At 53.8% G+C, this 25,387-nt stretch overlaps 1 protein-coding gene across 4 annotated transcripts in view; it reads right to left on the bottom strand.

Moving 5' to 3' along the window:
- Positions 1 to 25,387, bottom strand: part of SSBP3 (single stranded DNA binding protein 3) — a 148,963-nt gene that overhangs the window by 26,018 nt on the left and 97,558 nt on the right. For all 4 annotated transcript variants that reach the window (XM_049774883.1, XM_049774884.1, XM_049774885.1 and 1 more), the window contains exon 5: positions 11,161 to 11,250. In XM_049774883.1, the coding sequence (XP_049630840.1) occupies positions 11,161 to 11,250 (90 nt within the window). The remainder of the gene's footprint in view (positions 1 to 11,160; positions 11,251 to 25,387) is intronic.

Below are 25,387 nucleotides of genomic sequence, written 5' to 3'. Positions count from 1 at the left end.
TTCTAGGGGCTTGGTTTCTGGGCAAAGAGTTAGATCAAGTTTGTGCTAAACAGTGTATCTTTAGAGGGATTCTTTAGGGTTACTAGGAAGAGGCAGGAGGAGAGGGCTGCCTGCTCTACCTGCTGCACTTATGGGGATCCTCTGCCATGAGTGCGGGTTTTGGGATGGGAAAGAACGTTAAAGCCCAGAGAACAGCAGCAGAATACACACCACATGGAAGTTAACGGCACCCAGCATCTAGTCCCAGCAGCCAGGTACTATCCCAGATCTAGAACCCCCAGGAAAATCCCAACCCAGGAAGTAGGTATCAGAGGTTTGGGCTGTGTACTCAGCAGGATGAGGGGCCAGGTCAGAACTTGGGAACCCCAGCTGCAGCATTTGTTTCCAGAAATAATCTGTGCCTTTCTCAAGGCAGAAAGGGAAGCAGAGGGGTCGAAGAGAAAGCATGGAGATAGGACGTTTGCCTTGCATGCAGAAGGACAGTGGTTCAAATCTGGCATTCCATATGATCCCCCAAGTCTGCCAGGAGTGATTTCTGAATGTAGAACCAGGAGTAACCCCTGAGTGCTGCCGGGTATGACCCAAAAACCAAAACCAAAACAAAACAAAACAAAACAAAACAAATGCACGCGCTGCCGGGTGTGATCTCCCCACAAAAAAACAAGAAAAAAAAAAAAAAGGCAAAAAAAAGGGAGGCAGGGTCTCCTGTAGAATTAAATAATTAACGATGGGGCTGGATGGCGATGGATTTCTCTCTGCCATCCCAGGCCACGTGGCAGATATCTTGGTGTTAATCCCACTACACAAAAAAAGCCAGGTACCTGATTCCTGCTAAGTGGCCTTGACCACACCTGTCCTGTTGGCAGGGGACCCAGCATCAAATGATGAGTGAGGGGGTTTCTGGATGAAAATGTGACCCCTTCCCCCAGTCCCTACAGCATACAGCAGATTTGGGATCATCAGATAAGTGTCAGGAGATTCACGCCTCCTTCCTAGCGCCATTTCCAAAGCAAAGTTCCCCAGATGCCGCTGAGAAGGGATGGGGGATGTGGATGCAGGGGTCAGAGTTTGCCTTTGACCACTGAGTACCAATAGAAAGTGGGGTTGAGGGGCTGGAGAGCTAGCACAGCGGTCCAGGACCAAAGGTGGTTCAAATTCCGGCATCCTATATGGTCCCCTGTGCCTGCCAAGAGTGATTTCTGAGCAGATAGCCAGGAGTAACTCCTGAGCGCAGCCGAGCATGGCCCAAAAAACAAAAACAAAAACAAAAGAGTGGGGTTGAGAAGGTTTCTCCAGACTCAGCCACTGCCCAGAGTTTGGACAATGGGCCACGCATACAAGAGTTAGGACTCTGGAGGAGACACAGGTTTGAGGAACCTGCCCTGAGTCACCTGGGCAGCGGGTTACATCACTACATGGTCTGTCTCTATGGAAACTGAGGGGCAGACTGGGTCGCTGGTTTGTGAGCCGGGAACACTGTATGCAGCTCCCTTGGATACTCTAGTGCTCTGTGAGATGAATGCAGAGCCACTGACCCTAGTGGGACCTGGGGGACTGAATCAAACACCCAGGAACTGAGTCAAGCACCCAGTCTCCTGGAATAGCCCTCTCACAGAGTTGTGCTCAGGGTTCTCTGTGCCTTCCCAGGGGGACCTTCAGGAGCCCCATCTATGAGTAGGACATTCTAATGCCCCATCCCAGGCAGCTGTGCTCCAATCCAGCACTGAAGCAAGAAGCCCATGAGAAGGCCCAGGCGCCTCTTCCTCAAGTGAACATACACAGTTCTGGCTCTGACGGGCACTGCATTTCTTCCTACCCTGGCACACTGAGGGTAAGGCATGGTCTCTTCTGTGGACCCCACACCTGCCCTGCCACATCCAGTGTCACTGTATTTTATAGATGGGGACATCAAGCCTTTAGTGAAAGGCTGCTGCCCCAGCATTCTGTACAGGTACAAGCCATACCCCCCCCCCATTATTTATTCTCCGTTCTATGGCTGGCACCCCAGGCTCTCCCAGAATAGGTAGGCACCCCACTGATCAGATTCACAGTGCCAAGTCCCCATCTCAGCTCCTCTAAAAATTCTGGAGTCGGACACCATGAATCATCCAAGGGAGATGCAACTCACCCCATATTGAAGGCTCTCTCTCTCTCTCTCTCTCTGGGGGGGGGGGGGAAATCAGGCCTGAGGCTTCCTGAGTCAAGCTGACCTGACACTGAAACGCTGTCCAGTGGGGAGGGGGCTCTTGCTCTGCTGTGGATGAGGCCCCATGGACATGCACAGGCCACAGCTGTGGTCTAGGTACAAGAGTCACATCCTTAGGCCCTGACCTCGCAGACCAAGATACAACACCAGGCCCAGAGAGCCTGAGTTCCTGGGACTATGGGCAGCACCCCAGGGGCTGAGCCACCCTGTCCCTCCCTGAGCATGAGCTGGATGAGCAGAAGAAGAAGCACTCAAGTAGGGTCAGTCTCTAGGCTTTACCTGGCCAGGCTTATTATTCTGTGTTCCAGGAGCTGAACCCAGATCCTTACACAGTACTCTGAACGATATCTCCCCAGCTTTCCTCTCATTCTGACCAGTCTCCAGCCCACAACTGCAGATAAAGTAAAGCAGATCTGGGGCCAGAGCAGTGGCGCAAGCGGGAGGGCGCTCGCCTTATGTGCGCTAACCTAGGATGGATCGTGGTTCAATCCCCTGGCGTCCCGTATGGTCCCCCAAGCCAGGAGCGATTTCTGTGCACATAGCCAGGAGTAACCCCTGACCATCACTGGGTGTGGCCCAAAAACAAAAGAAGTGAAACAGTTCTATGTCACAAGTGCTGGCACCAGGGTGACAGGTATGAGTGACAGAGCCTAGGCAAATGGCTAAAACCCAGCAGCAGCAGCTCTGGACTCCTTCAGCAACTCTTACCGACCTGGCAGCACAGGTCAAACTCCTGGAGTAACATTCCCTCCTATTGCTCCATCAGGGGGGGCTGAGACAAGGAGTCCAGGAGCATGGCCTCAAGAGAACAGGCTGGTGAGTGAGAAGACTGACAGGAAAAAGACACAAGACTGCCTACTACTAGCCAAAACCTTCCAGAGAGAGCTCCTGCCCAGCCTCTGTCCAGCAGAGCTACCACAGGCACACCCAGGTGCCCAGACAGGCTACTTGGGCTGCTCTACAGTTGGCTAGTAGCATCCTTGGCACAGACCTCAAGACTGTCAGGGTGAAAAGGCCTCTAGTTGCCTGGGCACTCAGGGACACTTAAAGAAATGGAACAAGAACCTGGCCACCAGGCGACCCCTGAGGGAACAAAAAAAATGGCCCTAGCCTGGGGAGATGCTGCAGCCCTCCCCATGGGGCCACAGGCAGGACCTGGCCATGTGCCCATCCCTTGGCAGAACTGAGGAAGCTGCATTGCTCGGCGCTAATGGTGAACTGCATGGCCAGCAGGCGGACGTTTGCTCCTTAGTCCTGTTTGGAGACCACGGCTCCAGCAGCTGGTGCTCTGCTGCTCCCCATGCGCAAACAACTCTGACTGGGGTCCCTCAGATTCATAAGTCCCCGGAGCCCAACATGTCAGCCAGCTGGCACCGTGAACCTTTGCTCTTGGCGAGTTTTACGAATTCTGGTTTACTGTGCAGAGACATTCTGCATCTACAGTTACAGAGCCATAGCAGGGTCCTGGTCTGGGGGGTTTCTTGTATCTGACAGCAACTTTGTTTCTGGGGGGCCACTCCCAGCGGTGGGTCCTTCCTAGTGGTGCGAGGAGACCCTGAAGTGCCAGGTATTGGGTCTAGGACTCCCCTGTACCAAATCTGTGCTCAGCCTTTTGAGCAATCTCCCCAGCCAAAAAGGCCTTCACCTGGGGAGGGAAATGCAGCAGGAAGGTCGGCTGGGGCGTTAAATCCTATAGAAACAGGTGAGGAATTGGACCCTCCACCCTCAGGCTCCTGTCATGTTCCCAGCTCCTCAGCAGCGCCTCACACTTGGCACTTGGGGAAACAAGAGGACTCGGAGCCTGTTCACATCCCAAAGGCAGCATCCTTCGGGGAAGTGGGGGTGTGTCAGCCTTGAACCCCTCCATGCTAAAGGCTACCACAAGGCAGCTTCTAGAACACTGTTCCCAGGAGAGAAGTCTGTGTGCCATGCAGAGAAGAAAATGGGGGGTGGGGGAAGAGGCACTGGATGAGGGCCAGCCCTCCCCCAGCTACCCTGAGACAAAACAAAAAAGCAGGGAGGGGGTTCCCGCCAGCCCTGGGCAGCAGCAGGAGGCTCCTGAGGGGAGAGCGAGGGCCAGGGGGGCTGGACAGCTGGTGGAGCAGCTTTCAGATGGGGCAGGGGTTTCTGGGTCCCAGAGGAGGGATGAAGCCCTTGGAGGGAGCCTGCAGAGCAGGGTGAAAGGGCTGCTGTTGTAGGGTGCAGGTGAGCCCAGGGCTTGTCTGTTCTTCCAGGCCCTGGTTCCCAGACAGTGATTTATGCTCGACTTTCCATTTCATCAGGGACTCTTTGCGCTTCACTTGGGGGTGGGGACGGCACCAGCAGCAGAACAGTCAAGGCTGCAACTTTTCTCCTTTCCAGGAGGGAGGGTGGCGGCCTGGCACAGCAGGAGCAGCCTTTTGTCCACCGTTGCTAGGAGCTCTGAGCCGGGCATCTGCCGTGGGGCAGGCGGGCCGCACCAGCACCAAGCTGACCGCCGAGTGGGGCAGAACACAGCCTGACCTTTGTGGGGGTGCTGCTGGCAAGGAGAAAATCCCCCAGCCCTTCCCCACCCTTTCTACACAGGCCAGAAGGTTGTGAGGGAAGGGGGAACAGCCTAGACCACTGAGATTCAGACTGGTCAGGGGTATTGGAGTTTTCAGAGAAAAGAGGAGGAGCCCCAAGGACACCCCCCACAGTTCTAAGCAGGCTGGACTCAAACCAGTCGGCAGAGAAGCAAGGGGGCAGCCTGCAGCAGGTGGGGCAGGAGGTTGGGGGCATCCAGCAGCATCAAGTGGAGACCCCGCCCCTCTGTAATCCTTCTCAGCAGGGTGACTGCCTGCTGTCAGTCTGGAGGCAGGCAAGAGAAAGGAGAGGGAGGGAGGGAAGAAGGGAGGAAAGGGCTCTCTCTGTCTTGGGGAAGGAACCACCTCAAACCAACATCCACACCTGCCCCAGCACCCACACCCACACTTGTACCAACACCTGCACCTGCATGAATATCCACACCTGCAACCTACAACTTTCTATACCCACACTTGCACCAGTATCTACTCTACTCATGCCTGCACCTGTGCCCACGCCAACATCTGTACCTGCACTAACACCTGTGCCGATTCTAACACCCACACCTGCCTGAGCCCATACCAGATCAACACCGCACCTGAGCCAACACTGTGCCTGTACTCACACCCTTACCTGCAACACCTACACTCTCACCTCTGTCTTCCTCCCTCTGCAGGTCGGAGTGAGACATTAGAGCAGATCTGTGATCATCAGAAATCCTAGACCACGCTGGCCTGTCAGGCTGGTCCTGAGAGACTCCTGGCCACTCTGAGCCTCAGTTCGCTACCCAGAAGGGAAGAGGAGCACAGGGCCTGGCAGCTTAGATCCCATATCATACACCTGCTCTTCCACCTCCCTCTGCTCCCCTCCACCTGTGCTGGGGGGTGAGGGGGCTGTGGCTTCCACCCTGAGCCTAACCCAGCGGTTTCCAGCTGCTGCTTTCTGTGAAGTACTGGTGTGTGAGCAGAGGAGACAGCAGAGGATGGGAGCACATGCATTGCACGTGGGTGCCCCGGGTCTGACTGCCAGCAGTGCTGCAGGGTCCCTACAGACCACAAAGTGAGCACCATCAAGCATGGGTGAAACTTCCAAACTTACAGTCTGTCCTGAGACTCTTCAAGGCTCACTACAGCCCAGCCCTGCCTCAGTCCTGCCCACCAGCCAGGCCTCCTGCCATCCCAAACTTGCCCTTTCACATTCACGTCCTGGCACAGACGTCGAGGGGCTGGCATGCAGCCCTGCCCCACCCTCCCTGGCAAATGCTCTTGCTCAAGCCTCAGCTCAAATGTCAAACCCTGGGGGAAGCATTCCCAGGCCAGGCAGTTCCTGGCCACCCCCTGCAAAAGGCCGCACATCCTCTGAGGTCAGGCAGACTCCATAATTTGCTGCGGCACGGGGCTTTCTTTCAAGGCCGGGAGACTGAGTGGTCACTTCATCCTGCCATGCCCAGACCACGTCTGGAGCCCAGCTTGGCCTGAGTGGCGGGGGCTTTAGGTTGGATGTCCCCCATCAAGCACTCCCTAATCAGAGCTCTCAGACATCATGGAAAACATGGGAGCCTCATTCTCCCAAGCATTCTGCAGAGAAATCCTCCCTGTCAGCACAGGTAGACTGGCTGGGTGGTAGCCATGCCTCTCCAGGCACTGCAGATGAAGGGGAATGGATGGGAGAGTCTGCTCTGTGCTCCTGTGTGGGGGGTCTGATTCCCCTGGAAATACATTACCACCCCCTTCCCACGGCTTGCACTCCCCACACTGGTTCTCCATCCCCTGTCCCCTGCAGCCTGCTAGGGCCCCTCCTACACTACCACAAGCACTAGGAGCTCACTTAGCCTGCATAATGCAGCAGGTGGGGAGTGGTAGGACCCCCCACTTTTCACATGGCACCCTTTGGTGCTTTTTGTTTGTTTGTTTGTTTTGGGGTCACACCGGCAGCTCTCAGGGTTTACTCTAGCCTTTGCACTCAGGAGTCGCTCCTGGCAGGCATGGGGGACCATATAGGATGCCAGGATTCGAACCACTATCTGTTCGAATCAGCTGCATGCAAGGCAAACAGCCTACCTCCGTGCTATCTCTCTAGCCCTCCTTTGGATTCTGAGGTCTGTGGGTGGAAGCTCCAGAGAGGAGGGTGCAGACTTCCCATGTCAGACACTAACCCAGACACTGGCTACTTCTGAGGCAGTGTGGGAAGCCATGCCTGAGTCCTCAGGAGGCAGAGCCCCCTGGTATCTTCAGAGCCCTTGTCTGATTCTGAGGCTCTATGCTGGCTTTGCTCCTGGACCTCCCCTGATGATCAGGGAGCCAAGGGGAGTAGCATAACTGCTATTCCCCACCATGGCGCTAGGGAATGCTCCAAGAAGGGAGCTCTAGACAGAAGTCACATGAACATGTTGTTATGGCATTAAGGCAGCTGGCTTCATGTTCACAGAGCAGGACCCAAGGCGTGTTCTGGCTCATGGGCAAGCATCACCTAGAGGAAGGTGTTCCTGACAGAGCCCAATGACTACCATGGCTCTATCCGTAATTGTCAGCAACCTCCCTACAGCAGCTCCGCAGTGCCCCATCACCACCTCATGCCAGATTCAGGCATGAATTTCAGCCAGGCAACACCACCTCCAAGCAGCCCTTTCTGATCTACTTTGCAGGTAGGGTTCGCTACTTCCTGTACCATGGCAGGCTCTACCTGCCAAGCGGCTGGCTGCTCTGTGGATTCCATCTGGCTTGACACCCAACCCTAGGCCTACACATCGGAGGTGGCGATGAGAACCACTCACCAGTCCCAGTCCCATCTACACCAGGCCTCCCACCTGTACATATGTACAGAGAGCAGAAGCAGTCAGGTTGGCAAGCACATTCCCCATGTCCAACCAGGCAGGGCCTCCACACATGCAGACACAGGTGTTCGGTGCAGGCTTCAGAACCAGGCAGTTAGAATTAAGACCCTTTGGACCTGCAGCTTCTAAAGAGAAAACAGAACACAACTAGCATTCTTCTCCCAGGAGGGTTCTCTCCTTTCTCTGTTTACAGGTCTTAAGTTATCTGTCTTTCATCCTCCTTTTTAGGGAGTAAAAAAATCATACAACCTGGTCATCTACCTTCAAGCCACCAAGAAGTCTCACTCCTACACCCTATTCCAAGGCTCCTACTGGCCCTGGCATCACTCACTTTGGGGAACTGTCCGAAACCATCTTGATAATGCCTTTACAATAAAGTGGCTCAGTGCTAGAGACAGAGCCAGTCCCCTGGGTTGGGAGAGGCACGTAGCTCTGGTTGCTAACTGGCCACACCGCCTCTGCAGAGAGGCTAGAATCAAAATGAAAGTGCACTGCATGTCTAAAAGCACTGCAGAGCTGAAAACAATGATTGGAATTTAAAACAAAACAAGAACAAAAACAGCCCATACTCCAGTCTCTTGTGAACATGACCCCCTACCCCCCAGAGTTCCCAGGCTCAGGGTGGAGGAATGGTGCCTTCCTAGGAACCACAGTAAGGCCCAGGCAGGAGTCAGGACCCTACACAGACCAATGGACTCGCCAGAGCCAAGCTGGGTCTGCCAGATGTGCAGCCCGATACACTTAAGCTGCGTGAAAAAGAGCTCGCCACCGTTTGATTATGTAAAACCCAGCTGGAGGCGAGGCAGAAAATCCTCGCTGGAAGGGCCTCCGCTGGAAGGGCCTCCGGGGGCCATCTGATCTACCATCCTTCATCCATTCAGGAGAATGGGGGGGGCACTGGGGAAGAGAGATGGGGTACAGCTTCTGTGGCTGAGTGAGACTGGAGCAGGCACCAGCAAACACTAGTTCTCAGGGGTCTTTCTAGAACCCTATGTTGGACCCTCCTCCTTGCGCCTGGCCAGAGCTCTGGGGCTGGCTGGGTTCCACCCCTGGGAACATGAGCTACACAAATAAACTTCGTTCCAACACTTCCTGGTTCCTTGCGCATGCCAGCTCCCAGGGATGCCAACAAGATCCCGACAGACTCCTGACAGGAATGCACAGAATCAGAATCTCCTCCAAAGTTCTATTGTGGCCTCTAGAGCCCCCAGCTGGTCCCCCAAACTGGGAGATGTGGTCAGGTCAGGTCCCGGATAACCTCCCCCACCAGTTTCCAGCTCGTATCCAGGCACATCTCAAGTCACAACACCCGGCCACCCACACACAGACAAAGGAGCAACTAAGAGCCCAAACCCAGCGAGTAAGCGTCCCAGTCTGCAGGGCCCAAAGGTGGCCAAGAGGCTAGTCATCAGGAGGCCCAAGCAAGGAATTCCAAGCTGCTTTTGGAGAAGCTGTGATAAGCAGGGAAACTGCTCCCTGCCTCCCACTCCCGCCCGGAGGCCCCACTGCCTTAAGAATTTAGCAACACCCACAGGACAATCCTGGCTTGAAAACGCCTGGGGTGGGTCCCCAGAACCAGTGCTGGCCCTACTCCTCAGGCTCCGCTGACAGTGGCGCTTGCCTGGCCAGGCCGAGGCCAAGTGGGGGAAGAAGTGCAATTGTTGGCAGCAGATAAACCCTTGATAGCATCTCTATTTCCCTTCTAATATCAGAGTGGCCGCCGGCAGGACAAGTGAGGGACACGGCCAGCAATCAATAGCTAATATTCCCGCTGCAAACAGCAGGCTCCGGAAGTGGACAATGGTGACCTCCTTCCACAGAGATAGCCTTTCCCTCTGCAGTGACCCAGCCCCCCAAGAGCCACTGGGCCTTCCTGATGGGGGTCAGCCAAAGTCACCCCAGAAGACAAATTCCAACAGATCCCAGCACCATGATCCAGCTCTGTCCCCACCACCACCCCGCAAACCAGGGGGTGTCAGACAAATGAAGTTGGCACTACTGCTGAACTAGAGCCTGGGTCCTGCCCTACTAGCTCCTGAGGGTCCATCCTAAACAGGAAGTTAGACCCCATTCCTGAATGAAACTGAGTCAGCAGCCTGTGCTTACTAACCCTAACATGGGGAGGGTCAACAAGTATGCCTGGAATCAGGCCTCAACCAGGGGGAGATATCGCTCGTGGCAGAAAGTCGGGGCAGCCCACATACCAGGTTGGCCTCTACCTGGCCCCTAGAGGAGGCATTGACTCCTTAACCAACCGCAGCTGGCCGGGACTACCTCTACCCCTCACATATCTTGCACTAGGCATGCAGGGGCTGTGTACACACACCAGAGACATTCCTTTGCAAGACTCTCCACCCCACCCCACCCCCCGCCGCCCCGTCTTGGTGGCCTCCCAGGACGGAGGGCTGAGTTCGCAGCTCTGTTCACTGTATTTCTCTAACATGGCAGGTCATCATTTCAGGTCATGAAGTGGTGAAAGGAGGGGAGGGGGACAGGGATAGTGCCTGAGGCACAGGGGTGGCCTCCTGGATATGCGGAGAGGAAGGTGAACATAGATGGACACAGATCTGCAGATGAGTATGTGGCTTCCAGGCAGGCCAATCATTCTGCTTGAAGTTAAGGTCTCAGGGATCAGGAAGAAACCCAGACTTAACAAGGGAAGGAACTTGGCTCCCCTGAACCCAGGAAGGAAGACCAGGCTGGCTTGCCCTACAAGGGAACCCCAGATATGATGGGGTCCAGAAGTAACAGCTTTACTAGCTTTCCTTCACGTGTCTGCTTGTCCAACCCCATCATTGTTCATGCCAGGAGTCCCTGCCTCTTACTGCCTGCCCTCACAGCCCTCACAGCTGGTGCCCTGATTGGCCTCAGACAGCCCTGTCCTGCCATGTTCTCAGGAAGCACCCACCTTTGCAAGGAGTGGGGCATCTCACTTAAGCTGACACCTCCCCAAATTCGCTGAGCCCCATCTGCTGCTATCCCAGGATAGTACAATACCCCACCCATCAGCAAATTAAGAGTTGGGGTGGGGTAGGTAAGACGCAGCCGCCTTGCCCTGACAAGATCCAGCAGCTGGCAGTGGGCTCTTAGCCTACAACTGGTGCCTGACACAGGCGCCGTCCAGCAAGCAGGGCAGGGAGGCCGCAGCACCAGGATGCGGTGGGGGACTGGTCTGTGTAGGTCCTGCCTAGGTTTGCAGTTTAGGCAAGTGCAGAAGCAACAGCAACAGAACAGCAACAAAGCACAACTGACTTTGCTTTAAAAAAAAAAAAAAGAAGCAAACGTGAAACCTGTCCAAAGACAGCATAGGGGTATGGAAGGTGTAAACAGATCCCTGGGGAGGGACGGTGGATTCCATGAGGAAGATGGAGTCACTCTCTATCCCTCTTGCCCATCAGCCTCTGCGAGGGACCAGAGGAGGGGAAAGGTCCGAGCCAGCACAAGCAACCATATTTATACCATGGCAAACTGAGATAGCCTCCTCCACTCAGCCTCCCAACCGCCACTGCCGCCAGGGGCCTGGCCTGGAGGGCAGGAGAGGGGACACGGGTGTGGCGCAGGGGACCCCAGCACATACCTGAAAGAAACCGGGTGGGATGGGGCCTCCTGGCATCCCATCATTGGGAGGAATGTTGCCAAGCACAGGGCTCGGGGCAGCGGCTGCACTCTGTGGAGAAAGGACAGGACAGGGTCAGTTGTGGTATCTACAGTTATGGACAAAGCACTCTGGGACCCTGCCCTCTATACCCCCAAGGCCCTCCTTGCTCCAAGGCAGCTCTCTCTGGGTGTTTGTTGCACTCAAAGACACCCATGGTTGACCAGTTGGTGCAATGGGAGGAGGCTAAGAACAGGCTGCGGAAGATGGGGGCCCTGTCTGACCCCGCCCCCAGCAGGGTACAAGCACCCCCAAGCCTATGCAAGAGCAGGCAGTCCTGCTGGGAGAAGGAGAGCAGGGCACAGGAGCCCACCGGGCGGGCTGGGTCACTTTTCAAACGCTGCTTTTCTGCCATTTGCCTGGTACATCTGCCTGAACAAAGGCCCCTGGGGGTGTGTGAGCAGATGCAGGCGCCCCAGCCTGCCCCCTGCCAGACAATCTGTACCCTGCCTGGCATACGGCCAGCTTGTCTGTGCCTGGCCCCATGCATGTATGCCCACACCCCCACCTCCCGCCAGCATCACCAGGTGCGGCTCTGAACACTGTGTTGTGATGCCTATTTAAAAAAAATTAGTAAAAATAATAAGAAAGGGGATAGGAACAAGAACATCTAACTTCCAGTTCTGGCAGCAGGGACTGAGGTGTTGTATGAATCTATGAAGAGAATGAATTGAAGGTGGGGACATAAGATTAAGAGTGCAGGCGAATGGGGGTGATAGTGGGGGCTGCCATCAAGAGTTCCCAAGAATTAAAGAGCGAGAGAGGGTTTTTAGGAAGGGTAGGAAGGATCCACACTTGGGCATACTCAGGGAATTGAATCTGAAGCTCTCACTTTTCCTTCCTTCCTTCCTTCCTTCCTTCCTTCCTTCCTTCCTTCCTTCCTTCCTTCCAGGAGTCATTCATCTCCTTCCTTCCTTCCTTCCTTCCTTCCTTCCTTCCTTCCTTCCTTCCTTCCTTCCTTCCTTCATTCATTCCTTCCTTCCTTCATTCCTTCCTTCCTTCCTTCCTTCCTTCCTTCCTTCCTTCCTTCCTTCCTTCCTTCCTTCCTTCCTTCCTTCCTCCCTCCCTCCCTCTTTTTTTTTTTGGTTTGGGCCACACCCAGTGATGCTCAGGCGTTACTCCTGGCTATGCGCTCAGAAATCGCTCCTGGCTTGGGGGACCATATGGGACGCCGGGGGATCGAATCGTGGTCCGTCCTAGGCTAGCACGTGCAAGGCAAATGCCCTACTGCTTGTGCCACTGCTACAACCCCAGCTTTCACATTTAAAGCCTGTACTCCAGCCCAAAGTCATCTCCCAGCCTGATTTTCAACATGGGGCCTGTTTTATAAGTGAGGAACACACCCCATATCTCTAAGCCTTAAGAGAAGCCAGTCCTGGGGCAGGCAGTGGCATGCTTGAACTGGCAGCAGGTAGAAAAGAATTGGGTGGGGGGCTGGGAACCGCACCCACAATTTCTGAGTGATTCTGCCTGCAGATGCAACTCTGCAATGTCCTATTATAACATGTGTCAATGCAGTAGGCTGTGTGGCCCTAAGGACTCCCATCCAGAGCAGGCTAAGCCCCCATGCAGGAGAGGCGGGGCCGGGTACACCTGAGTAAGCCATGCCCCACCCCCAGCTCTGTCTACACTTGGGGCCAATGGTGGGCAGCCACCAAGATTGCAGTGGGTTGCTGTGAAAGCAAAGCTTTCCTGGGCAGGAGCAGATGAGACCAACATTACACAGGTATTTGTTTCCAAGTTCTTGCAGAAACCCGGTGTACACTGAACTCTCTCATCCTTCAAGTACTTTGGTAAAAACACCACAGACTTATTTTGGTTAAGAAAAACATTAAAGGGCCTGGAGAGATAGTACAATGGCGTTTGCCTTGCAAGCAGCCGATCCAGGACCAAAGGTGGTTGGTTCGAATCCCGGTGTCCCATATGGTCCCTCGTGCCTGCCAGGAGCTATTTCTGAGCAGACAGCCAGGAGTAACCCCTGAGCACTGCCGGGTGTGGCCCAAAAACCAAAAACCAAAAAAAAAAAAAAAAGAAAAGAAAAACATTAAAAATCTATTCCTTAAATTGTTGGCTGCCTCACTCAATCCGACTGATCCCTTTCCCTCTAAGGCAGGGGTCTCAAATTCAATTTACCTGGGGGCCGCAGGAGGCAAAGTTGGGGTGAGGCAGGGCCGCATAAGGGATTTCGCTTACCGAATATTCGCAATAAAAAATCGCATTAGTAAGAAAAAAAATCGCAAAAAAATCACATTAAACATTTGCACCCCAAACGGAACTGCTTGGGGTATGCGAATGTTTAATGCTATTTTTTCTTACTAATGTGATTTTTGTTGCGATTATTCGGTAAGCGAATAATCGCCAATACTGTGATATTTGAAGGCCGGCCTCGGGCCACAAAATGTTGTAGTACAGAGGGCCACAAATGGCCCGAGGGCCGAGAGTTTGAGACTCTTGCTCTAAGGTGTCATTCTTCATTAAGAAATCAATGTGTGGGGCCGGCGAGGTGGCGCTTGAGGTAAGGTATCTGCCTTGCAAGCGCTAGCCCAGGAAAGATCGCGACCGTGGTTCGATCCCCCGGCGTCCCATATGGTCCCCCCAAGCCAGGGGCAATTTCTGAACCCTTAGCCAGGAGTAACCCCTGAGCATCAGATGGGTGTGGCCCGAAAAAACAAACAAAAAAAAACAAAAACAAAAACAAAAAAAAAAAACAAAAAAAAAAGAAATCAATGTGTGGCCTTTATCAGAAATGAACTCACCAAGGGCCAGAAGAAAGTACAGTGGGTTAGAGTACACGCCTAGGATCAATTTCCACATGGTCCCCATGAACACTGTCATGTACAGTTCTCTGGAGGCCCCCAGCATTGCCCTGCACCCCACCACCACCAGGCCTGGAAGAGCAGTTCTCCTTGTGTCCTTCTTTAAACCACTGGCCAACTGCTCAAGAATCACTAGTAGAGGGCGGCCGAGATAGCATGGATAGGGCATTTGCCTTCCATGCAGAGGGATAGTGGTTCAAATCCCGGCATCCCATATGGTCCCCCAAGCCATCCAGGACTGATTTCTGATCAGTCAGGAGTAAGTAACCCCTGAGCGCTGCCAGGTGTGACCCAAATACCAAAAACAAAACAAAAGCAAAACAAAACAAACAAACAAAAAAAAAAAAAAAAAAAAAAAAGGAATCACTAGTGGGGGGCTGGAGTGATAGCTCAGTGATAGGGCATTTGCCTTGCACGAGGCTGACCCAGGATGGACCCGAGTTCATTCTTGGATCTCATATGGTCCCCTGAGCCTGCCAGGAGCGATTTCTGAGTGCAGAGCCAGGAGTAACCCCTGAGCACCACCAGATATGGACAATCCCCCCCCACCCCCAAGGAATCACTAGTGAGACATCTGAACCTAGAACCTACATTTTGGGAGCCCACCCCCCACCAACCCTGAGCCAAAGTAAGTTTTCCCAGAGGTATAGGTCTGTGGCTAAATTCCTCCATCCCATCCCATCCTATCTCTAACTCTCCCTCCTCCCAATGAGATTTTACACTGAGTTTCACTGGAACCTCAATTCTTTTCTTTCTTTGTTGTTTTTAGGTTTTGTTTACTTGTTTTTGGGTCACAATGGGCGGCACTCAGGGGTTACTCCTGGCTCTAAGCTCAGAAATCACTCCTGGCAGACTCGAGGAACCATATGGGATGCCGGAATTTAAACCACCAACCTTCTACATGCAAGGCAAAACCGCCTTACCTCCACACTATCTCTCCAGCCTGCACCTCAATTCTTGAAACAAATTTTCTTATTTGTGTAGCTACTTATCCCTCCACTCTTCCAAATGTTACGAAGACAAGTCCCAAAGCTGGGGCTGGACTCCTGGGCTAACTGCCCGGAAATCAAACACATCCCTGCACCACCACCACCCCCGAAATCAAACATCCCTGTAGCCCCCAAGGCACCTTTCTATTATACTTTTTGTTGTTGTTGTTAAATAAACCAAAAAAAGTATAACCAGGAAGAGGGTTATCTTTCCAAATCAGGGGCACTGCCCACCCAGGTCAGGCCTCTCCACTCATTCCTGTCTAGTTCAGGGCTGGGTCACTCAGAAGCTGTTCTCATCTCTGCGCTGAGCGTGACTCCAGAAACAAGAGGTGCTAGGGATGGAACACGGGTCTCCCCCAGGCAACGCAGGAACTAAGCCCTTTGCATATCCAGCCCAGACTCAAGAGTTTTCTCTCATGAGTACAGCGCCCTTTTGTTCTTGGGGTGAGGCTAGAGAAGATGAGGCTCCAGCCTAGAGGGAGGGTGTGGGCATGTGAGCTCGCTGGGACCAGGCAGGTGCATTCTCACCCTAACTCCTTGAACCCCAGGTGACCTTTTGAATCTGCCATGTGCACACCCACGTCACAGACTAAGAGAGCAAGCTCATGAGAGCCTGCCTCAGTAGACAATGTTCCTCAGCCTGCAGCCCAGAGAACAGGCTGTTTCTCTAAAGCAGCACTGGTCACTTAGCATAAAATGCTTCCCTATTCTATAAGCCAGCACAGTCCAGAGTTAAGGAGTCGCCAAATTTCTCTACATGGCGTCCCAGGCACTGTTCCCATCTCATTAAAGGACCAAAGCAAACAAGCGAACGCTGAGCCTCACGACATAGTGGCTTTTTCTTAGGAATTTCTTTTATTATTTGCTTTGTTTTGTCTTTGGGTCGCACCCAGCAGTGCTCAGGGAGACCATGTGGGGCCAGGAGAGTGACCGGTTGTCTGTGTGCCAAGGGAGTATGCGGTCCACTGGGTGGGCATCATTGTCCCACCAACCTAACTAGCATCCAACCTGCTCATTGACTTACTTGGTGTTTGCAAGCAGTCAGTCTCCCTTTGGCACCAGCATTTTGAATTTTCTTCTGTAAATAGATGTAAGATCTATTCTCATGGTAAAACATGCTATGGGAATTTGACTTAGTGATACATAAGAGCTTTTCCTGCAGTGAGGATGTAAGAGGATTGCTTATAATTAAAAACAAAACAGAGCTTCTGAATGAAAGATCAAACCTAAGGATTTCAAGGGAGCACAGGCACTCTCAGAACTGGAGGCCTTTGAAGGTCAGGGAACCCACAGTTCTGGTGAATGGAGGCAGGTCCTGGCAGCAGTGACTGAGGTGGCAGCAAGTGAAGAAGAGGACTCCTATCACTTAAAATGAAGGTGTCCTGGGCCCCATCTGTGCCCCAGAGTGACAAGGGACAGCACTAAGGTCAGCTCTCAACTGGGAAGCCAGCAGGTACTCCTGACAGAAACTTCCAGAAGGGAGACTGGAGAGATAGCAGAGCAGATAGGGTACCTGTCTTGCATGTGGCCGACGAGAGAGAGGGAGAGAGAGGGAGGGAGAGAGAGAGAGAGAGAGAGAGAGAGAGAGAGAGAGAGAGAGAGAGAGAGAGGGAGGGAGGGAGGGAGGGAGAGAGAGAGAGAGAGAGAGAGAGAGAGAGAGAGAGAGAGAGAGAGAGAGAGAGAGAGAGAGAGGCTACTCTTCCTCTGTAGAGAAAAGAGGTGAGGGGCCAGAGCGGTGGTGCAAGTGGTAAGGCATCTGCCTTGCCTGAGTTAGCCTAAGACGGATCGAGGTTTGATTTCCCACCCCCCAGGCATTCCATATGGTTCCCCCAAGCCAGGAGTGATTTCTGAGCAAACAGCCAGGAGTAACCCCTGAGTGTCACTGAGTGTGGCCCAAAAACAAGAAAGCCAACAAATAAAAAAAGAGGTAAGAATGTGATCACAGGGGCCGAAGAGATAGCATGAAGGTAAGGCATTTGCCTTTCATGCAGAAGGTCATCAGTTTGAATCCCAGCATCCCATATGGTCTCCCGTGACTGCCAGTAGCAATTTCTGAGCATGAAGCCAGGAGTTTCCCCTGAGCACTGCCGGGTGTGACCCAAGAACCACAAAAAAAAAAAAAAAAAAAGAAAAGAAAAGAAAAAGAAAAAAGAAAAGAAAAAGAAAAGAATGTGGATCAAAGCCACCCAGGTTGCTGGGGAGTCAGCGAACAAGTCCCTTCTCACTCTGGGCCTTGGTTTTCCCCAGAGGTGCCGGGGGGGGGGGGGGGGGGGGGCCTCAGGAGAGGCCCATGAGGGCCCTTCTTACATGCTGTATCCATAGCACTATACACATGTCCAGCAAAAGAGGAAGCATACTGGAGAGCAGGATGCGTGCGCACGCGCGCGCGCGCGCACACACACACACACACACACACACACACACACACACACCCCTCTCTCAGAATCATGGCTTCTATCTGGGCCCAGGCCCCCAGCCCGGCCCTTCTCCCTATCACCTACCCACCTAGCATAGGGTAGAACTCCAAAAGCAGGATCCACCAGGCGTGTAGTTTGGTCTAACAGCTCATGTGTGTTTAAAAATAAGGCGAAAAATTCTTTCCTAAATAAGAAAGACTTGTTTTGGGGGTAAGCCTGCTCCAGTCAGTGGAGACAAAACTTCTGGAGGTGATAACAGGACCCCAAGTGTCTTCAGATTATCATTGAGGCTTCCTAAGGAAATTGGAGGCCTTATTTTTGCTCACAAGCCCTCAACTTTCTCCGTGAGAAGGGGTTCCTGATGGTGGCAGATTGATGACTCACTGCAGCCCCACAGTGGGCACTGACAGAGACATGCCAGCACCAGTCCAGGGATCCCCCCAGGGGGGTACTGCCCAACTGAGGCTCTGTACCTCTGAAGCCGAGAATCAGGTCCCCCAAGCCTGGACACCTGGGAACCTTGGGGGGTAAACTAAGGACCAAGACTTCCTGGAGGTCATAGGCACAAGCTTCATGCACAGGAAGTACATGACAGAGTTTCGCCTTCTGGCCACCTTGGCCCAGCATGAATGGACCCACTGGCAGGCCCACCTCACCACCCCTGGTGACCAAGGCCCCATGTGCCCTGATAAGTGCCAGACTATAGGATGACACCCAAGACAAAGGCATTCACCCAACTTCTTCCCTCCTTAAATCTCTTCCTTTGATATATAAAAGCCCATCTAGATGGGTACTTTTGTCTCTCAAATTTTGTACTGGGTTTAATAATGAAAAAAAGGGGGCCGATCTAGCTTGGGGAGTGCGTGGGGAGAGGCTGAGAGGTATAGAGGCAAAAAGCAGACTGGCTCCATGGCTCTCTCCCAACTGGCTTGGCTTATTTATTATTCCTTCACTGCTACCCTGGCTTCTTCAGACCCCTCTGTGCGGGGTTTAGAAACACTTGGATTACACTGGGTGAGGCCCTCTCCTTGTAGACAGAATGCCTGAATGATGGGCCTGGCAGCCCCAGGGGGTTCCCACCCCTGGGCTCATGACAAGCCACATCTGCACTTCCTCTAGAAAGTGAGGGGCATTTCTTCCAAATCCCCAGTTATCCTCCCTCCCCAACTAGGACACATGAACACGAACAAACACACACACACACACACACACACACACACACACACACACACACACGCACACGCACGCTCATTCACACTCTCTTAAAAACAGTTCCACGCACATGGAACATAGGGAAAAAGAACTAAAATGCTCAGAGTAAACCCCGGGACTCCTGCCAGGCTGGCCAGTCCCTCCTGATGGATTTACAAGGCTGCAAAATGGCACTTTGTTCTGCAAGTCCCCTCCCTGCTCACCCCAGCCTGGCGCTCAGCTGCAGCCACACAAGGCTCTGGGTTTCCGTGCAGAACCACCCAGGGCGCTGGCCTGGAAACCAATCCTGGCCCTAATGGTCAACACCCAGCACAACAGGGCCGCAAGGCTGGTATATGTGGATACCAGCTGGGTCATTCCAGGGAGCAAGGAGCCTCATCCTGCCTAAGTCTGGGTCCCTGGACACCCATGAAAGATGGTGGGAAATATCACATCACACACAGCCAGGAAGGACAAGGCTGGGCAAGAGGGGTCAAGAGCACTTTTTTTTTTTTTTTGGTTTTTGGGTCACACCCAGCGGTGTTCAGGGGTTACTCCTGGCTTTACACTCAGAAATCGCTCCTGGCAGGCTCAGGGGACCATATGGGATGCCTGAATTAGAACTACCGTCCTTCTGCATGCAAGGCAAATGCCTTACCACATGCTATCTCTCTGGCCCCAAGAGTACTTCTATATTAAACTGTAGTCAGGGTCCACAGCAGAGACCACCCCCACCCCTGTGCTGGAGGAAAGATTCTATGCCTAGGACAGAGCATGATTCCTGGGCAAGGTAGTAGCAACTGACATAGAACACAGGTTTAGGTGGGGATGACCTGGCACCCCAGGGCCAGCCATGGGAGCTCCGAGCTACAAAAATCATCTTCAACTCTGAGCCTAGGTTGCCCAGGAAAAGTGACTCTTAGTTGTTTGCTCCTCTGTCTTTCCAGAAACCTGAATGATGGCCACCCCCCACCCACCTTCATAGTCCTCAAGGACACAGGGGCCACTGGCAGGAGGAAGCCCAGTGCCCTGTCTCAGAGCATCTCTAGAGCCATGACTCTCCGTGAGACTGACCAAGTTCTCTCTTGCCAAATCTCTCTTACCGCATCAGCTTGTGAAGGGGCACGTGTGTGCAAGTCAAGGAATGTGAGCTCCGCGGAAGGGCCTGCGGGCTCTAACTGGCCGATTAGCCCAGGAACGGAGGTGGAACACTTCAAAAGGGCCTGGGCCTCTTACATGCCAGCGGCATTCAGAGAACACCAAAGCCGGTCCAGGGGCCACCCGGGCTGCACTCACTGCATGGCAGAGACAGCAGATGCCAGGAAGCTGTTCTGCTGCTGGGGCTGCTGATGGGATACATGAAGAGCTGAAGGTGTGGGGAGGCCGGCAGAGCAGGGATTAGGGGGATCAGGGAGGCTTTACTGAAGAGGAGGCACTCAAGCCAGGGCCTTACAGGACAGGGGCACCGGAAGATGCATAGGTGGCACAGAAGGAGAAATGACTGTCACCTGAGGCCTCCCTGGCAACGGCCACTGTCTCTCTATCTGCACCCAGCTCAGCTTCCAAGTGACATGAAGGCTGCTTATTTTCCTCCCTGAACATGGCCTGTCTTCTGCAAAGAAGGACCAAGCCTGGTCACAGCCAGTGCGTAAATGGCCACAGTGACACCCACCTGGTTTCTGCCCCCACACCTCCCAGGAAGGCTCAGGGGCACTGACAAGGATTGACACTGTGACAGCACAACAAATGGGAAGCCAAATCCTGCTCTCTCTCTCTCCTCTCTCTCCTCTCTCTCTCCTCTCTCTCTCTCTCTCTCTCTCTCTCTCTCTCTCTCTCTCTCTCTCTCTCTCTCTCCCCCTCCCCCTCCCTCCCTCCCTCCCTCCCTCCCTCCCTCCCTCCCTCCCGGTTTGGGGCCATACTCAATGTGGGCCTACACTTCAGTGTTCATGAGAACCATTATGGTGAGGGGGATAAAACTTCTGGGCTTGACTCTTTTTTTGCAGGGTGGAGGTTTGGGGCCACACCCATTGGTGCTCAGGGGTTGTTCTTGGCTCTCTGATCAGACATCGTTCCTGGCAGGCACGGGGGACCATATGGGATGCCAGGATTCGAACCACCATTGGTCCTGGGTCAGCCACTTGCAAGCAAATAAACTACTGCTGTGCTACTCTCCGGCCCCTGGGCTTGCTTGGTTATTACTTTTTATTTTTTTGGCTTTTGGTTTTTGGGCAACACCGGGCGGTACTCAGGGGTTACTCCTGGCTGTCTGCTAAGAAATAGCTCCTGGCAGGCACAGGGTATATACCATATTGGATGCCAGGATTCGAACCAACCACCTTAGGTCCTGGATCGGCTGCTTGCAAGGCAAACGCTGTTGTGTTATCTCTCCGGACTCTGGGCTTGATTCTTGACTGCAGAGCCAGGAGTAATCCCTAAGCACTGTTGGGTGTGACCCCCCCCCCCAACCAAAAGAACATAAAACAAACAAACAAACAAAAATGGAAAAATAAAGAAAACAAGGCACCCAGTCAAGCCCTGCCGTGGGAGAAAGGGACTAAGCCACCCCCACCCCGGGCCCTGCCCCTTCATCCCAGCAATCACCCGCCAGCTTCTGGGAATCACATCAAAGCTCAGCATGTGTCTAAGGGGTGGAGCCCACAGAACTAATACCTGGGTACACCGTGGAAGCGGGCCAGGTTGCTCCTCCATGTGCAAACACCCTCCACCAGGGCCACCCAGCCCAGCTACAGGCCGAGGTGTGAACCTGGCAGGACCCGGGGGAGATAAGGGTGCAGGGGATGCCCCACGGATGAGCATAGCATACAGAAAGGACCAACAACGGAGAGCTTCTCCGAGAGGAGAGCTAGGGGCTCAGTTGGCACCTCGGCACCGCGCGCACACACACCCCGCAATCTTCAAGGCGCTGCTTCCAACCGCAAACATGTCACAGGAGGGAGCATGACAGCTCCTTGACAAGGACACTGGCAGTCGCTCTGCAAAGTGGAAAATTCCCTGGCGTGGACCCGAACCCACACTCAGTTCCAATGACAACTTAATCCTGCCAGGAGCCGAGGTGTGCAGAGAACCAAAAAAGCCTGCTTCTGTGAACTTTTTCAAGTTCCCCAATCGTTCTGGAGGCCTGGCCCTCGGAATCCCTGTCAAGATCGAGAGAGCTGGCACCAAACTCAGCAAGGGCAACCCTCCACCTCCGCAACCCACCCTTGGCCACAATGGTGCCAGGATGAATGGGCGGTACGAGAAGTGTGCCAGGACGCCAGGATCAAAGCTGGCAGCACTGATGTGCGGCTGGGTGGGGAGAGGACGAAGACAGTGCACATGACTCACAACAGGCAGGGTCCCCTTGCCCTCTCCACAGGCCCGGGGAGGGGGCCAACGAGCGACTCAGCCTTGGGCTCAGCCTTGGGCACGGCCGCGACGCACACAGCAGATGCCACATGCACTAATTGCGCTCATTTATCGAACCGTCTCTGTTTTGTCCCCACCCCAGCCAACCAGCATCCTTTGGTTCTGCTGGAGAGATGCAAGCTGCTGGCTTTAGTGCTATTTTGTCAGCCATTAAACGATTCATCGAGTCATTAATTGATTTATTACTGCTGCCTGCTCAGAGGGTTTAGCAAATAAAGAATGATGGTCGCTCACCGCGCGGGAAAGCAGACCCAGAGAGGCCTCGAGTAGCGGGGCACTGAGACACTGCCTGGACCACGGGACGGTCCTTCATGTCCACTTGTCAGAGGGCAGAGCAGAGCCCACCAGCCTGAATGGCCCTCGGGACAGATAGAAATCTGTCTCCCAACATCCCTGGAGAGCCCTGAGGGTACATGCCAGTCTGAATGCAGAGCCAGGAGTAACTGCATTCATACCAGTGTCCATCATGAGGGGCTGGGCTATTGACTTTGGTCTAAATTGAGGCACATGCTTGGGCCCTACCAGTACCCCTACACTCTCCCACTGAGGTAGGCCTCAACGGGAGCCCACAGATAATGCCCAATGCCACCGGACCCTTCAGCCCTTGTTCAGGGTCCTCTCAGTGCCCTGCAAGATGAGAGTACGATAGGGGAGCTGGCAGGGCTCCCAGCGAGATGCCTTTGTCCACAGCCCAGACCAGGGAGTGGTCCTGGTGCCGCTTTCATGGATGGACCCTCCCTGCATGGACCACAGAGCACAGCTGAGCTCACCCGGGAAGAATGCGACCTCCTCCTCCTCCATGGCCTCACTCCCTCACTTCGGGGAAATGAAAACCTGAGCAAGGCAGAGGAGAAGGAGCAGGCTCTACTTTGCCTTTCTCCCCAATGCTCTCTGGGAAAGGCTCCAGTGCCTGCTAATTGGGACCTAAGGCCCTGGACACTGGCTTTACTTTTTGTTCAGTTTTGGTTTTCTTTTTTGTGTGTATGTGTGTGTGTGTGTGCTACATCTGGTGGTGCTCAGGGGTTATTCCTAGCTCTGCATTAAAAATTACTCCTGGAAGGCTCCAGGAACTATACAGGATGCTGAGGATTGAAAATGTGCAGACCCTGTGCAAAACAAAGGTCCTACCCAATGTATTCTCTCTCTGGCCCCGGGGCTTTACTTTTACTGTTTCTGATCTACAAGCTCTTTTGCCAGCTTCCATTTATCTTCCCACAGAACTCCTCCGCATCCATCGATGCCCAGTTCAAATATCCCTGTTCCCAGTCCAGAGCAAGGACTCAAGTTCCTGAGTAGAACATGAACTCCAAACTTGGTACTAGAGATCTTTGTCCACTGCCCCCCTTTCTGGAGACCAATGAAGACCTGAGGGTTGCTGTGATGCCACATGGTTAGTCTAGCCTGGAGGGAAGCTGCTCTTTCCTGGCAGAAAACACAGAGTGAGGGTCCCACCTCCCTGGGGGCAAGCACAGGAGGGAGGAGATATGGGAAGGGCTGCAGATGCTCTGCTCTTCCTTTCATCCCACCTCCTGCTTTCCTGTGTCCAGGCTGCATGTTGAGGAACACACACACAGGGGTCGGCCCTAACCTTTGTCTACAGGTTGCCTAGAGCTGGAGTTTCCCCAGCACACAGCCAGTTCCTGCTTTCCCCCACTCCCTATCCACCCACTCTCGGCAGGACCCCTCTCATGGATTCTGGGCAGGATGATTTCCTTCTCTCAGCCCACAGAAAGCTCTACACAGGACCCTTCCAACACTATCTCCCTGGCCTTACTCTCTGGACCACTCTTGTCTCCCTACAGGGTTGCTGTTTTCCTAAACTAGCATTCGAGTATTTCCTGTTTCCTAGTCAACAATGAGGAGAGAGGTCACCGAGGAGCTGCTTGGGAACAAAGCCAGATCTGCCACTTGAAGAACCCAACCCACTGCCGTGGCCCTCCTGATCCACGTGGCTGGCTGTCTTCTGGCGCCAGCAAGAAAAACCTAGGAGTCCAGGGGACTTGGGATACTGGTTCCAGTTCTGTTCACAGTGCCACCTGCTGGGGGAGAAGAAGGACCCTGGGACCATGGCTGAACCCGCTTCCCTGGGCAGAAACCTCATCAAAAGCTGACCACCCCAATCCCTTTTGTTTAATTCCTGAGTCTTTCCCAGCAATGAAGGGGTTACATAAATAAGACCCTGAGGATTCCTGGGCCTACAGAGACTAGAGCTTGGGGTGAGAGGAGCCCCACAGCTTTGCTTTCACTGTAGGGTTTGGGGTGGGACCTTAGATGATCTACACCTCTGCGGGCTCAGCCTGAAAACAGACTGAAGAAAGTGCCCTGCTGCCCAGCTAGGGAGAGTGGGATTGTGAGGCTATCTAGAACCCACCTGCACCCCACAAACTGACATGACCCCACCAAGGATGGCCATGCAAGTCATCCCACGGAGGCGTCCACACCTGGCCCAGGCAACTTCTCCCCCATTCCAGGTCAGATTATCGGGGAGAGCACAATAGCCATCTCCTCTTGATTGTCTCCAGTCATCCTTCCAAAACCCCCACTTCTCCAATGGAAACCAGAGACAAACTGGTCGCAGGAAGCCCTTCGCCCTGCCAGCCAGGAGGAATGAGCCAGGTCAGGGCTGTGTAACCAGGGGGAGCATCCAGACCCGCTTGCCCATCTCCCATGGTAGGAACAGAGTCACAGAGGGGTTAAAGGACCACAGTGGTCCTCTCTGGTTCGGGACCAGCAAGGAAGCCACAGACCAAGACAGACGGATGAACAGACAGTCAGGAGTCACAACCTTGCTCCTCATCCCTGTCCAGTTCTTCTCCTCATGGATAAAGCACAAAAGCAATGCCTGATTCCCGCTCCAGCTGCAGAAAGGTGAGACATGGAGCGGCATTATCTTAAGCATCCTCCAAATTCTACCAGCTCAGAGCCCCTTAGTGCCCCCCACGCCTGCCCAGCAGTGCTCCTGGAGGCCTCCAGATGCAGGTCGGGGCCAGGCAGCGTCCAAACAGGTACAGGCCCAGATCTAATCGCCTCTGCTTAAGCCTTCTAATCTCATTAAAGCTCCTCCACCAGCGACCAGGCTCGGAATTTAATAACACCGAGAGGGCCGCCCTACCCCCTGCAAAGCTGATTAGATCTGGGGAGGCCGGAGAGGCCAGCCAGGGGCTGAGGCACCCGGGCCCACGGGAGACCCCGCAACCCTGCCTTGCCGCCACACAGAGGACACAAAGTAGTAAAGGACCAGGCTGAGGTGGGAGGAAGGAAGGTGCCAGTGGGAATGCAGGGAGACCTGCCCGCCAGGCAGGGGCTC

This window comes from Suncus etruscus, chromosome 6 (genome assembly GCF_024139225.1).
Source record: "Suncus etruscus isolate mSunEtr1 chromosome 6, mSunEtr1.pri.cur, whole genome shotgun sequence".
NCBI classification, from domain to species: domain Eukaryota; kingdom Metazoa; phylum Chordata; class Mammalia; order Eulipotyphla; family Soricidae; genus Suncus; species Suncus etruscus.
This window is presented reverse-complemented; position numbering and strand designations above follow the sequence as displayed.